At 35.0% G+C, this 12,045-nt stretch overlaps 2 protein-coding genes across 5 annotated transcripts; one reads left to right on the top strand and one right to left on the bottom strand.

Moving 5' to 3' along the window:
• Nucleotides 1-414: 414 nt before the first annotated feature.
• Nucleotides 415-2,587, top strand: LOC117121556 (four-jointed box protein 1-like). The gene has a single exon (XM_033266792.1). The coding sequence runs from the start codon at nt 512-514 to the stop codon at nt 2,126-2,128; it is 1,617 nt and encodes a 538-aa protein (XP_033122683.1). The 5' UTR covers nt 415-511; the 3' UTR covers nt 2,129-2,587.
• A 756-nt stretch (nt 2,588-3,343) lies between these two features.
• On the bottom strand, nt 3,344-11,462 carry LOC117121557 (arginine/serine-rich coiled-coil protein 2-like). Of its 4 annotated transcripts, none has more exons than XM_033266795.1 (7): nt 11,314-11,462; nt 9,856-10,155; nt 9,048-9,222; nt 7,912-7,975; nt 6,685-6,824; nt 5,892-6,050; nt 3,344-5,397 (listed from the first exon to the last, which is right to left on the bottom strand). In XM_033266795.1, exons 2-7 carry the CDS (start codon nt 10,134-10,136, stop codon nt 5,305-5,307), a joined length of 912 nt encoding a protein of 303 aa, XP_033122686.1. In that variant the 5' UTR covers nt 10,137-10,155; nt 11,314-11,462; the 3' UTR covers nt 3,344-5,304. The 4 variants fall into 4 exon arrangements, with proteins under 4 accessions (XP_033122686.1, XP_033122684.1, XP_033122688.1 ...); XM_033266793.1 differs by having other exon boundaries at nt 11,065-11,395; XM_033266797.1 differs by having other exon boundaries at nt 9,048-9,219; nt 11,065-11,391.
• Nucleotides 11,463-12,045: the final 583 nt, after the last annotated feature.

Below are 12,045 nucleotides of genomic sequence, written 5' to 3'. Positions count from 1 at the left end.
ATAATAATAATAATAATAATAATAATAATAATAATAATAATAATAATAATAATAATAATAATAATAATAATAATAAATAATAATAATAATATATACTACTATGGTTTCCAAGCTGCAACATATAGCTTACTTATTATAGCTTCACATTATGTGAGCATTTCAGTCAGATGTATGAAAGTGCCTGGGGTTAAATCTGCATGTATCCTATAGTTCTCCGTGGTATAAACAATATGACACTCGCAAGGACAGCGAGAGGTTGCAGGTTCGAATTCCGCCAGAGACACTTTTTTTTTCACACAGCTGAATAAAAAAGAACTTTTTGAAGGGCTATGCTTGATACGATTATAATATCTTGTGTCTATTTGAGCACATTATTTTATTATTATTTATCTATTTATTAGTCTTATTATATCATACGGCGTCTTCTCTTTATTTCAGAACGAACTGTTTTCCAAGCAAATTGCATCGTGGCTAGTAACAGGCCTACACGTAGAGTAATACGGAACAAATAATGGGGTCGATACTTCAAGTAAGGACATCTATCTCACATCAACGATCAAAGGAGATCCGAGTGTACGAAAGAATTGTCTTTCTTCTCTTCACTTTTACATTCACCGCGGTTTTATGCAGCTCAATGAAGGATACAAGCCTGAACAATTTTGAAACGTATGATGGTGAAACTAGACGAAACATGGAAATATTGGAGCCACCTCCAATGAGCGTTACCACCAATTATCCAAGACGCCATGTCTATTCAATAATTAACAAAAAGAAGCAAGAAAAACCTGACGCATTTCACAGCTCATTAAAGAAAATCAGCTCACAAAAAGAAATAAAAACTGGAGGTTTGAATGAAATTCTGATTCAAGGGACTGAAGTGACTGTTCATGAGAAAAACCCTTCTCCGGATTTCAGATACGATGCACAATCTCTTCAACCGTGGCCTAACAAGTCAGAGCAGGCTGAAAGACGAAACACCGCCGGAGGGCACCGTTTAGACGGATCAACCAAAACCTCTCCGATGAATAGAATATCATCAGCGTCAATTGACAAACGACTAGCTAAATCCCACAGAACACATAAGCCTACTCATTCACTGATTTTTAGAAACTTCTTAACAACAAAACGCGAAGAAGAGGCGTTAATCCCTCTTGATTCACTAGTTAAGAGACAGGAACCATTGGACAATATAATTGAAAATGAGATTTTGTGGGGTCCTAGAGCAGAAGAACTAGTCCCGCAAGGGTTAGAGAGTGACGCATGGTCCACGAAAGCGAGATTGTACTCAATTTTAAACGTGACATGTGGATGTGGAAGAATGCAGAATCGACTGGTTATCACTGAAGATGGCACAAAAATGTGCGCGCGTTACCGCATGAACCAAGACCAGATCCAGGGTGAAGTATTTTCCTATTACCTAAGCAAGGTTCTTGGAATACAGAATGCCCCACCATTGGTTCTCAGCACCGTGGATTATGAAAGCCCACAATGGCGATCGGTTCGTGGTCAGATCCAGGACGCCGGATGGACGGATGGCAAACTGGTAATTTTAAGTCAATGGGTACCGGATTTAATACCTGTGTATGTCCCAATCGAATTCCACGATGAGCGTAAGCAACTACATCCGATTAACATTGTTAACAAAACGTACACGGAAATATCAGAGCTCGTCCAATGGTCGGATATGGTAATATTTGACTATTTAACGGCGAATCTTGATCGGCTTACAAATAACATGTTTAACAAACAATGGAATAATTTAATCATGGACAGTCCTGTTCATAATCTTGCTAAATCAAAACAATCCGGGTTACTTATTTTTTTCGATAATGAATCCGGGCTACTTCATAGCTATCGTCTGCTCGATAAGTTTGGCAAGTTTCACCAAGAGATTCTACAGTCACTTTGCATTTTTCGCGCGAACACAGTATCAATCATAGAAAAATTATATCATGACGATAATATTTCTGCCATGATAAAAGCAGAATATGAATCCAACGAACCGTTACATACACGATTATTTGGCTTACCACACCGTAACATCGAAATTCTAAAACAAAGACTTGCAGATGTCTACAAGCAAATTCAATTTTGCAGACGAAAGTTTGACACACCTGCAGATGTATGACAATGGCGAAATTTTGATTATATTTTATGATTATAATTTGTATCTATTAGTTGGCCTTTAATTATGTACAACCACGATATAAATAAAATACATAGTATATCATTGTATTGTAAACGGTAGAGAAGATATGTGAAAGAATTACCCCGAGATTCGAACCCGGATCACTCGCTATATAATGCATGAAGTCCTAATTGGGGATTAAATGAAATTTCGAAACCAATTGATTTTATATTCTACATACAGTATATGATGGTACATCACTATTATTCGTAAAAAAAAAAACAGTGTTGCAGTCATGAAGAGAATCTACGTAGTAGACTTAATTCACTATTGAACCACTCAAAGAACAGAATTTAATATTTTTTTGCATAATTTTGTAAAACGTTTATATAATGTGTAAGTGCAATAATAGTAATAAATCAATATGAGGTCTCTTTAAATTTGAAATAGAAAATTAATGTATCTTGTGGATGATAATGTTTTATTTTTATCGTATTTGCGTATGTTGTCATCCTCACCCTAACCAAAATTAACTGTCATCACTACCACCTACCACACTATGACCCACCAACCACATTATCATCAATCACCATAGTTACCAAATCGCAATTAACATCCAAAATCATAAAAATTAACAGCCAAAATCATGAATAATAATCAACATGCATGCATACACATCACCATTTACATTGTATACCGGAAGTGTAGTGTGGATTAGCTTGTACAATACTGTAGCTCGCTTCTCTCCTAAGGGTCTCTCAGCTATCTCTTGTCTGTCCTGTATGAACCAGTATTTATAGTCCTTATCCGAGAATACTTGTTTCACCGTTTGAACCAGCAACAATATTATGGCTGTATGTTGCGGCTCCCCTGACTTAACCGCTCCGCCATTTGACTTGCCATCATTACCAAATTATTATAATTAACAACCATTGTCATGAATAATCATAAACATGCACACACTTTTCAGGCAAAATAGATAATTCATATCCTACTAGGTACATACTTAAGTCGGGCACACACAATGGTCAGTGAATATAAGAAGCGCTTAAGAGATCGTTTTTAATGATGATCCGGTCAGTTTGGTACTGACAATTAGCAGAGTCGTGTCATCAAGCTCTCACTGACAGCAGAGATCAATTTGTTGGTAGCCGGTCGTAGAACGTGCTGTGCGTGCCCGGATTTATATACTGAATTTCATTCCGACAAAAATGCTTTTATAAAACATGTATTTATTGTCTTTATTACATCATTAGTAAAATTAACAACATACAATGTGAACGAAAATTATCACATCATACAATAAAAACAATAACAATTATAATTATTAATAAATATAATATGTAATAGTCATATATTTGTAATAACTGAAATATTAATAGTACAGTGTTGTTAACAATAATAGTACCAGTCCGTCTAGTGCAATTTTGAAAGAAATGACAATTTAGTATAACAGATATAACATTTAGACAGAAACTTAACCGAGCATTTTTTATAATCTACGTAGATGATACTGCCGATTTACTTACTAGGTCCATATGTTGATAAGAATAACCCAGCACTTATGATGCACTATCTATTTAGGAAACTTCCAAAGCACAGATAATACACTTGTCAATTGTAATCCTGGGCCCTCCTCCCCAGATATGCACAATAGCAGCGCACTAGCTATGACTGAGCTGGGGAGGTACAGACATCTGTGTCCCTATAGCACTGCGTTGAATCTGGAACTAACCCAGGAATGTAACAGGCTTGAAATGGTCAGGAATTTTAAACATCAGAGTAGCCAGGTTTTCCGGTATTTGTACTGCAAAATAGCCGGGATTTAAACAGGAAAGAAGTATGTTAAAATGGTGCCCAGGACTGTATGTATGTAGTCATAGACAACAGGCTGGGATTACAATTGCCAAGTGCATAATCATTTACCCTTTGTCTTTTCAAAATATTCACATCTAAACAGGAACACTTGTCCTCCTGTGTAGAGCGACAAATATGGATAAAGTGTCGAGCCAAGATACGGGCAATGTGACCTGTATTGGAATCAGACCCACAACATCTTGGCTGGAAGCACAAAGCCTTACTTCGAAAAAAAAAAAAAAAAAGACCAACTGCCATAGCCCAGGAGAGACCAAATATCGCTTGCTATAGTAAAGGCCTTCCCAAAGTTCTCAAGTAATCATTCCAGGACTAAATTATGAGGTTTGCCATCCCAAAACCTGTGTACTGTCACTAAATGTTAAACTGAGTAATTAGCATAAGAATGTGACAGTATTGTATACTTTAGTACAGAGAAGCTGTAATACTTTTAACTCAAACTTTGGCAAGAAGTCGAATCCAGTAAATTTCTTAAAATTTGGAGAATGCTTATTTTGGCATGACTAGCCCCATGTACAAGTACAATATAAATAATTAAATGAATGCATGGAGCACTTCAGCATCACTTTGATAGTACTAGTTCTATTCTGCTAAAAAACTAATATAATCTAAAGCCCTAAAGTACTCCATGTCCCTACCTAAATTACCGGTAACTTTATGCAATTTTCTAGCAGAATTGATGTAAACCAAGTATTTATTGAATTACCTCAGGTTACGGAAAAACAATTTCATTTGTTTTTAATCTGTCATTAATTAATCAGTTTACAGTTTAAAACAAAATTAATTATATTTTATCTTCATGATTTGAAACCCAAATTGTACAATAGAGTCATATAAAATCCAGAGAATTGTACTTTAATCAATCAATTTATACAGGAAAGTATCAATCTTGTTCTACCTTGGAAAGGTAATATTCCCATCAAACATAATGATAATGCAGTAATAAAAAAAATATAACAGTCTTTGCAACAATCCAACATACAATGTACACATATACAGTAGTACAGTATTACAGAAGACACATAATATTATCCTTAACCACTTATAGCATACCGTAGATATAAATGAGACTTCACACGCTTTACAGCCTATTAAAGGATGGCAGTTCAGGATGTTTACACATCCAACAGGCATGAAACTATAAATACTGGCTCACATTCACCACATCATAGTCACAAAAATAATTAAAAGGCAGTAAAAAGTTACTTGCACTGGTGGTTCATCTGTAAAGTGTACAATCCAAGGTTGCTTTAATTTCAGGTTAGCTCTATTTATTATTAAACAATTTTTTCCTAATCGTGTCAAGTATATTCTGCCTCGTCTATGCGTTTTTTCCGCCACATTTGTAGCTTCTCAATCCATCGATCCATTTTCTCTTTCGGTGAGGCCCTTAACTGGAATAAAAATGAAAACAAGAAAAATTCAATAAGAAGCACTAACAAAACAAACAGTTTAGAGGTGGTGTTATAATAAAGGAAATCAGAAACTGCAATAACAAAACAGAAATTACAGAGTGCAGTGGATTATTAAAGACAATTCATTCATAAATTGCAGTAGCAAAACAAATATTATTGAGGGCGGTATTATGAAAAACATGATTCTGTGCATATTTAAAATAATTATTGCAGATTGGAAAAGCAAAAACTTTTGTGTAAATTTGCATACATTGGAATGAGCACAAAAGATTGCCCAATTACAACAACCATTTATTTAAAAAAAATTCTAATTTCTTTGTAACTTTGTGAAAAAGATGCCTATCAGAAATAGAAAAAAATAAATAAACTGCAGAGGGCAGTATAATAAAAAAACAACAAAACAGAAAACAATGCATTCTTGTTTGCAACCACTGGCCTGCTATACCAAGTTTCAATTTAAAACATTCACTTACACTTTCACAAGTTAGTTTCCAGTTGGGTCTGTAAAGAAGAGCAGCAACGTTAGGGTGCTGTAGAGTTGGATGTGCCGAGCCATTTGTTACTGAGCCTCCAAAAATTGCCATATCATGGCTCTGATCAAGTGACACCGGCCTAGAGCTTGTAGAACTTGACTGATGATTAAAATTTAAACAATAACACCAGGTATTATATCTCATATAGATGTCAGAGTAACACAATATGTTATAAAAAAAAACACATACGCATACATATATAAAATGAATATACTGTAGAGATAAGCCTAATTGTTATATACTGTATAGTATACATAAAATATTTTCCGATATTTTAATATATTACAGTTCAATTATTTATTAGAAAGATTGTAAAACATGAACTACTACCTTATGGTAGGTAATTCAAAAACAGCGATTGAATTTAAGGTCAATGTGTTGTGTTCTCTGTGTGTAGACTGCCCTCAGTTTTCCCTTTTTTTTTTAATGATAGAATGCAGTAAGCCTGTGTTGCCCGCGGTCTGTATAGCAGAGCATGCAAAAAAAATCTAAAGCAAATCGAGCCCGCAGGCAGACACCACGTCCGACTAAGTGCAATGCCCATGATCGGTACTGTAGTTTGTGTTTGTACATTAATTTTGTAAAGTAATAATTTAATGAATACAGAATAACATAAAAAAACAAAAGACAGATGAAAGTGAAATACATTGGAGTAGCTAAAATGTTAAAGTTAATAAAATAAAAGATAAATCATTAGTATACTATGTTTTTCTGAATCATCACTGGCACTAACCTTAACTGGGTTCAGGTCCCAACGAGAAGATTTGAATGCTGTCTGACGAAAGCTATCCTTTTCGAGTCTCTTCAACTCTTTTTTCATCTCAGGATCATCTTCATTCACTTCATTCTTCTTGGAAGTTGTTTCTGTGGATACTACTCAACATCAAAATATTATGGAATCAAATTAGTGCAGAGTAGAAAAACCCTGTGCCAAAAACACAGGAAAACAGGATGGAAGAAAATAACTAGTTTGGAACGATTTAGAGGACATAAATTGCATTAAATAACTAGTTCATTGATACCAAAAATATGTATGTCAACTTTTAAGAGCACATCTTTGTTATACGGCATTTGGTTGAGTCAAGTTGTAAGCCGTTCAAAGTATAGAAAATGACAAATGTTGAAGGTAGAAAAGCCCAGTACAAAAACATAGGAAATGGAAGAGAAGAAACAGAAAAGAAAAACAGACCCTAACAGGGACTGTGGTTTATGTTAAATTTTTTATATGTTTGGAATGTTACAAATATTGTTTTATACATTTCAATTTTTTTTAAAGTCTTCATCCTGGGAGAGGGTTGGGGGGGGGGGTGTTCTGGCAGAGCAGGGTCCATTACCTACCCACCCCCCGGTCTAACCTAGATCTCAGTACAACCAAATTTAATAATATTTCATACCCACAGTACATACATACATACTGTATAATACATTGAGACATAAGTCTTTTTCAATGGCTGTTTTGTTAAGAATTATTTACAAAACAAATTTCTACTGAATAATCAGTGTCGCTTATTATTTTCCAACTGGTACTTACAGGCTGCCAACCAGCACCGTTCTTCAATGAATTTGTACGCAGATGTAGTGGTCATATCATTACAGACACAACCGACGACAGTTTGATTATAAATGGCAATAGATTTATAAAGCAATTAGTATAGTGCTTATCTATACACTACATGAAGTTATTATACTATGTTACTATAGTGCATTCAAAAAATTCCTTTTGGCCTTACAGACCCTTAGGATTCTTTTTTCATGCATTAACCTAACCTTCATATAATAATTTTCAATAAGGTGTAATTTTGGTTTAATCATAAATGAAAGTTTAACACTACAAAGAAACCAGATGAATTTTTCAATGATCTAAGGTGTATGTTACACAACTATACTAAATGCTTAATGTTACATATAATCATAAAAATTAAATTTATATACAAAATAATAATATAATTTTTTAAAATACCTGGTGCTCCAGAAGCATTTTCTAGTGCCTTCTGCATCTTTTGTTTCAACAAGTTGGATGGTGCCTGGAAAATAACCAGCAAATAGTGATATTACTATCATAATACATTGGAAAAGTGACAACGTGTAGCAACACAGTACTACCTCTACATTTAATGTGTTGCTTTTGCGAGAGCGGCACCAATTAAAGGTGGGGAAAAACATTATTGTATTTTTCACACATCAGTACTCTAAAATCAACTAAGTCTTTGAAAATTGTCATAATTTTCCGGTGGACTTCCCCCGGATCACCTCCGAGAGATTTTGGGTGACGTCCGAATACAGCAACTTATGCTCTCGTCAGGGAGTTGGATCTGTTGTCGGGCAAATCATGGTGCCACCACTAGGCTTTTAGAAATAACGAGAACTTACATTCACTGTATACAGCAGATCCATAACCTCAAATACGATTTCAACTGCATGCTGATAGTGTTAATAAACTTAAACAAGTTTTCTTTGTACTTTTTCTTCTCTTGTATACAAAGCAGGAGGCAATTTCAGAGTTGCATTTTACCTGTTGGCTATCTCTCTTCAATTGCATTTCATTAACTTACATTTTTTTATTTTATTAATAATTACATTTGATTTATTCAGTTTGATTAATTAAACATGTCAGAACAATTGAACTCATTGGGCCATGACTTTAAACATTTTTTTTTTGCTATAACAAAAGTTACTTATTTAAAGTACTGAACAAACTCAACATGAAGCTACTACAAACCAACTACCTACTATATTTGGATTTACATTAAAAGTCACTAATTATCATTTATGAATAATCCTCATTTTATATTATAATTCCTTGATGATATATTATTATTTATTTTAAATATTTTATGCACAAATGAAAAAGATATTAATTTAATTAAGTAAAACAATGCACAAGCCGGGTGGGGTGTCTAAAAGCTTGATAAGGTTATCAAGACTGGCTTTGAGGTTATGAGAACCAAAAATTATCACACACAAAAAAATTATTGCTATTAGAATTTCTTTCTTGCATCCTGGATTTGTTGAAATGATAAATTATTTGTCAGAAGTTGATGCTACGATTTAGGGCCACATTTGGCAAAGGAACTGCCAAGAAGAAGGAGTGCTTACCGAATCGGAGCTAGTTTTTTCGTCCTTAGCTTGCTTACCCTTCTGTTTGTCTCTCTCAGTTGGAGAGCCTTTCCTTGATGAATGACGAGAACGACTGCCGGAGCTGCTACGTCGTCGCCGTTCCCGATGAGTACTACGTGATCGACTTCTTGATCTCCGTCTGGAACGTGATCTACAACAATTTGTTTTTAACATTAACTCAACCAGAAATACCTTAAGATTTTAATAAATTACTTTTTAATAAGCTCCTATTCACCCTGATGATTGTTGGAAATGTAATCATGACTATTCATTGGTGTGATTGGACGTTAAGCCACCAGATTCTAAATAGATCTGATGAGTATCAGTTTCGGTGACATCACCATTCATGTGATGCCGTCACCAAACCTGATTAGGGGATTCTGAGCAGATGATTGATGACTGGTGTGGTCACCAGTATGCAAGTGTATCAGAATTTTATTTGTCAACAAAACTGATCACTTAGGTAGAATCAGCTGGTTAAGCAGTGTAGGCCTATACAGTAGATACATTGTTCCTTGTTTTAATTCATTTTTTTGTAATTATTACTGTATTTTTTATGGTAGAACTGTTAGTATTTGTCTTTGTATAATAAATCCCAGTTATTATTGTATTTTTAAATTGAGTGATTCTTTGATGTTTTAAAATATCTGCTTGTTATAAATATTTTGATAATGTAATTCAACCTTTAACTTTTAAGTTTCAATATAAGAGATAAAATTGAATATTAGAAGTTTGGAATACTTGTAAATAATACTTGTAAAATGAGGAAATTTATTAAAGATATAACCTTCTACTTCTACTGTTTGATCTCGATCTTCGCCGTCGTCTTGCATAGTCATCATATGACCTACTTCGTGACCTTCTACGCCTAGATGGAGAGTGGGATCGTGATGGCGACCTGTACCTCGATGACTTGGACGAGCGGCCCCCTCTATATGGTGAATCATTGCTACTTGAAGATGATGATCTTCTGCGGGTCTTTCGTGACTTCTGACGCGATTTATGATCGTCGCTGCTTCTACTCCTTGATCTGGAGTGGCGTCTAGATTTCTTCTTGTGGCTTCCCATGTTCCAATTTTACAGTACCCTGAATCAAAGTAAAATGAAAGGTTTGCTCTACATTAATAATTTTTTGTACAAGAGTGTATTCTTTTTATAAATACAAGATGAAGGGGTGTACCTAATGACTAATGTGAGATGGAGCATGCTTATCTTCTCCAATCAGGCCAGATAGTGTGGGCCTAGGCCTGTGTTTATTCCTATTCTTTAACACAAGCTGTAGATAGTCTATGCCAGCTAAGCTAGGTTTTTGGAAGATTAAGCCAAGGCTTACTTTGTGAGCACCCAACCCTGAAGGGTGCTGGCTAACTCGTACTCATTTCAAGTCGTACCCACTTTGAGGAACCTGTACTCAAACTGTATTCAAACTGTATTCATACTTTTACTTTAGCGTAATAATAAACAAAATTTAAAATTAATATAAGTGTACCAAACAAAACAAAAACCAATAGCTGGGATTGTAATTTTGCATATGTATAGCTCTAATTGACACTACTCATTACTGTAATAGCACCCCCTTGTTATATTCGACATCATGAATTATTAAATTTAGTTCCTCCTGTATCAGAATCTTCTATTAATAGGCCTATTAAGTTTGTCTTTAACATTGTTTACTGCTATCAAAACAGATACTGTAATACTCTTTGCACTGCCAAAACTGTGGGTATTTGTCAGCCAAACTGTGGGTACAAGTTCCCTTGACTGAACTGAAGACTTCAAAGTGAGGTACAGTACCTAGTTAGGCTAATCAGTACTATCTAGCTAGCCTAAGGTCTAGGCCCTAGCCTAGGCCTTGTCCAAGGTCATTTTATTTGTATACATACAGAGTATCTTGTTCTTATCTGTAGTATAACTCAGCAGCACCTGTTTAATTAGTTTAACGCCGAAATACAAAGGGTCGTGGTAAAAACTTCTTAGTTATCTCTATCTAGTTTACCTAGTTAGCTAGGCCCTGTACTGTAATCCGGTACTGCCCTCCTTGTAAACACATAGTGATGCCGATGGGGCAGACTCCAAGCTTTGGCCTCTCTAGTAGACCCTCTAGCTAGGCTACAGTTGGCCTAGCCTTGGACTGAACACTAGATTAAATGCAAACTAACATGCTTACACAATCTAAGTAAATTTCAATTATTTAAACACAATTAAATGCACGAAATGTAAAAGCTTTAAGTATTAATTAACCAACTATTTAAAATAAAAATGTTTTCAAGCCGAAGAAAAAGCCATCTTTTCTTGTTTTCTCCAGCTAATCTCTAGAGGGCGCATGCAAACATTGGCCGTATTCGACTGTGGTTCTTCGTTAAACCACGCCACCTGCGCACGACCAGCCATCGATAGAAAATAATACTCGACAAAACAAAATAGCTGCATAACCGCGATACGTACGCTGCGTAATCAAGGCTTCTTCGGATTTTGTGGCAGTATGGGCTTTCCGTAAAAAAATGTTTTCATCCAGTTTTTGAATTCTGTTATCTAAATTAATTTTAATTTTAATGTAGGTAAATATTATAATTTTTATTTTCTGAAATTTAATCTAAATTATGTTAACGCAAATGTTGTTGCTAAACTGACAATCGGCTATATTTGTTTTGGTCACGTGGATAACTTAACGCTGAATAACGCATTCTGATTACGTTAATTTTCGTTGTCAATGAAGTCTATTTTACGAACCAGTCGAATGAAAATAATACTCAACGAAATGAAACAGTCGAATAAGCCCAATATGTGCGTCTAACACTCGCCCCTGAAACACATTCGCCCTAGTACCAGTCGCACGTCCCTGTTTGCCCATGTTTTAAATGTAACAAAACTTTCAGTAAGAACAGTTACTTAATTCAGAATACAGGTATCCTCCGATTAAAGACCACTTTTGGGACTATTTCCAAGGTCTTTAGCAGTTGGTCTCTAACTAGAATAA

This window comes from Anneissia japonica, unplaced genomic scaffold (assembly GCF_011630105.1).
Source record: "Anneissia japonica isolate Jap-2015-1 unplaced genomic scaffold, ASM1163010v1 scaffold3217_len398964_cov164, whole genome shotgun sequence".
NCBI classification, from domain to species: Eukaryota; Metazoa; Echinodermata; class Crinoidea; order Comatulida; family Comatulidae; genus Anneissia; species Anneissia japonica.
Note: the sequence above shows the minus strand (reverse complement) of the source record. Positions and strands in the feature narration are given on the sequence as shown.

Excerpts from the sequence above, each read along its gene's own strand:
- LOC117121556 (XM_033266792.1), top strand. The coding sequence starts at position 512 with ATGGGGTCGATACTTCAAGTAAGGACATCTATCTCACATCAACGATCA.
- LOC117121557 (XM_033266795.1), bottom strand. The coding sequence starts at position 10,136 with ATGGGAAGCCACAAGAAGAAATCTAGACGCCACTCCAGATCAAGGAGT. Across the intron at positions 9,223-9,855 it reads TCAAACAGTAGAAGTAGAAG|TAGATCACGTTCCAGACGGA; the intron begins GTTATATCTTTA and ends AACAAATTGTTG. Across the intron at positions 5,398-5,891 it reads GGAAACTAACTTGTGAAAGT|TTAAGGGCCTCACCGAAAGA; the intron begins GTAAGTGAATGT and ends TTTTTATTCCAG.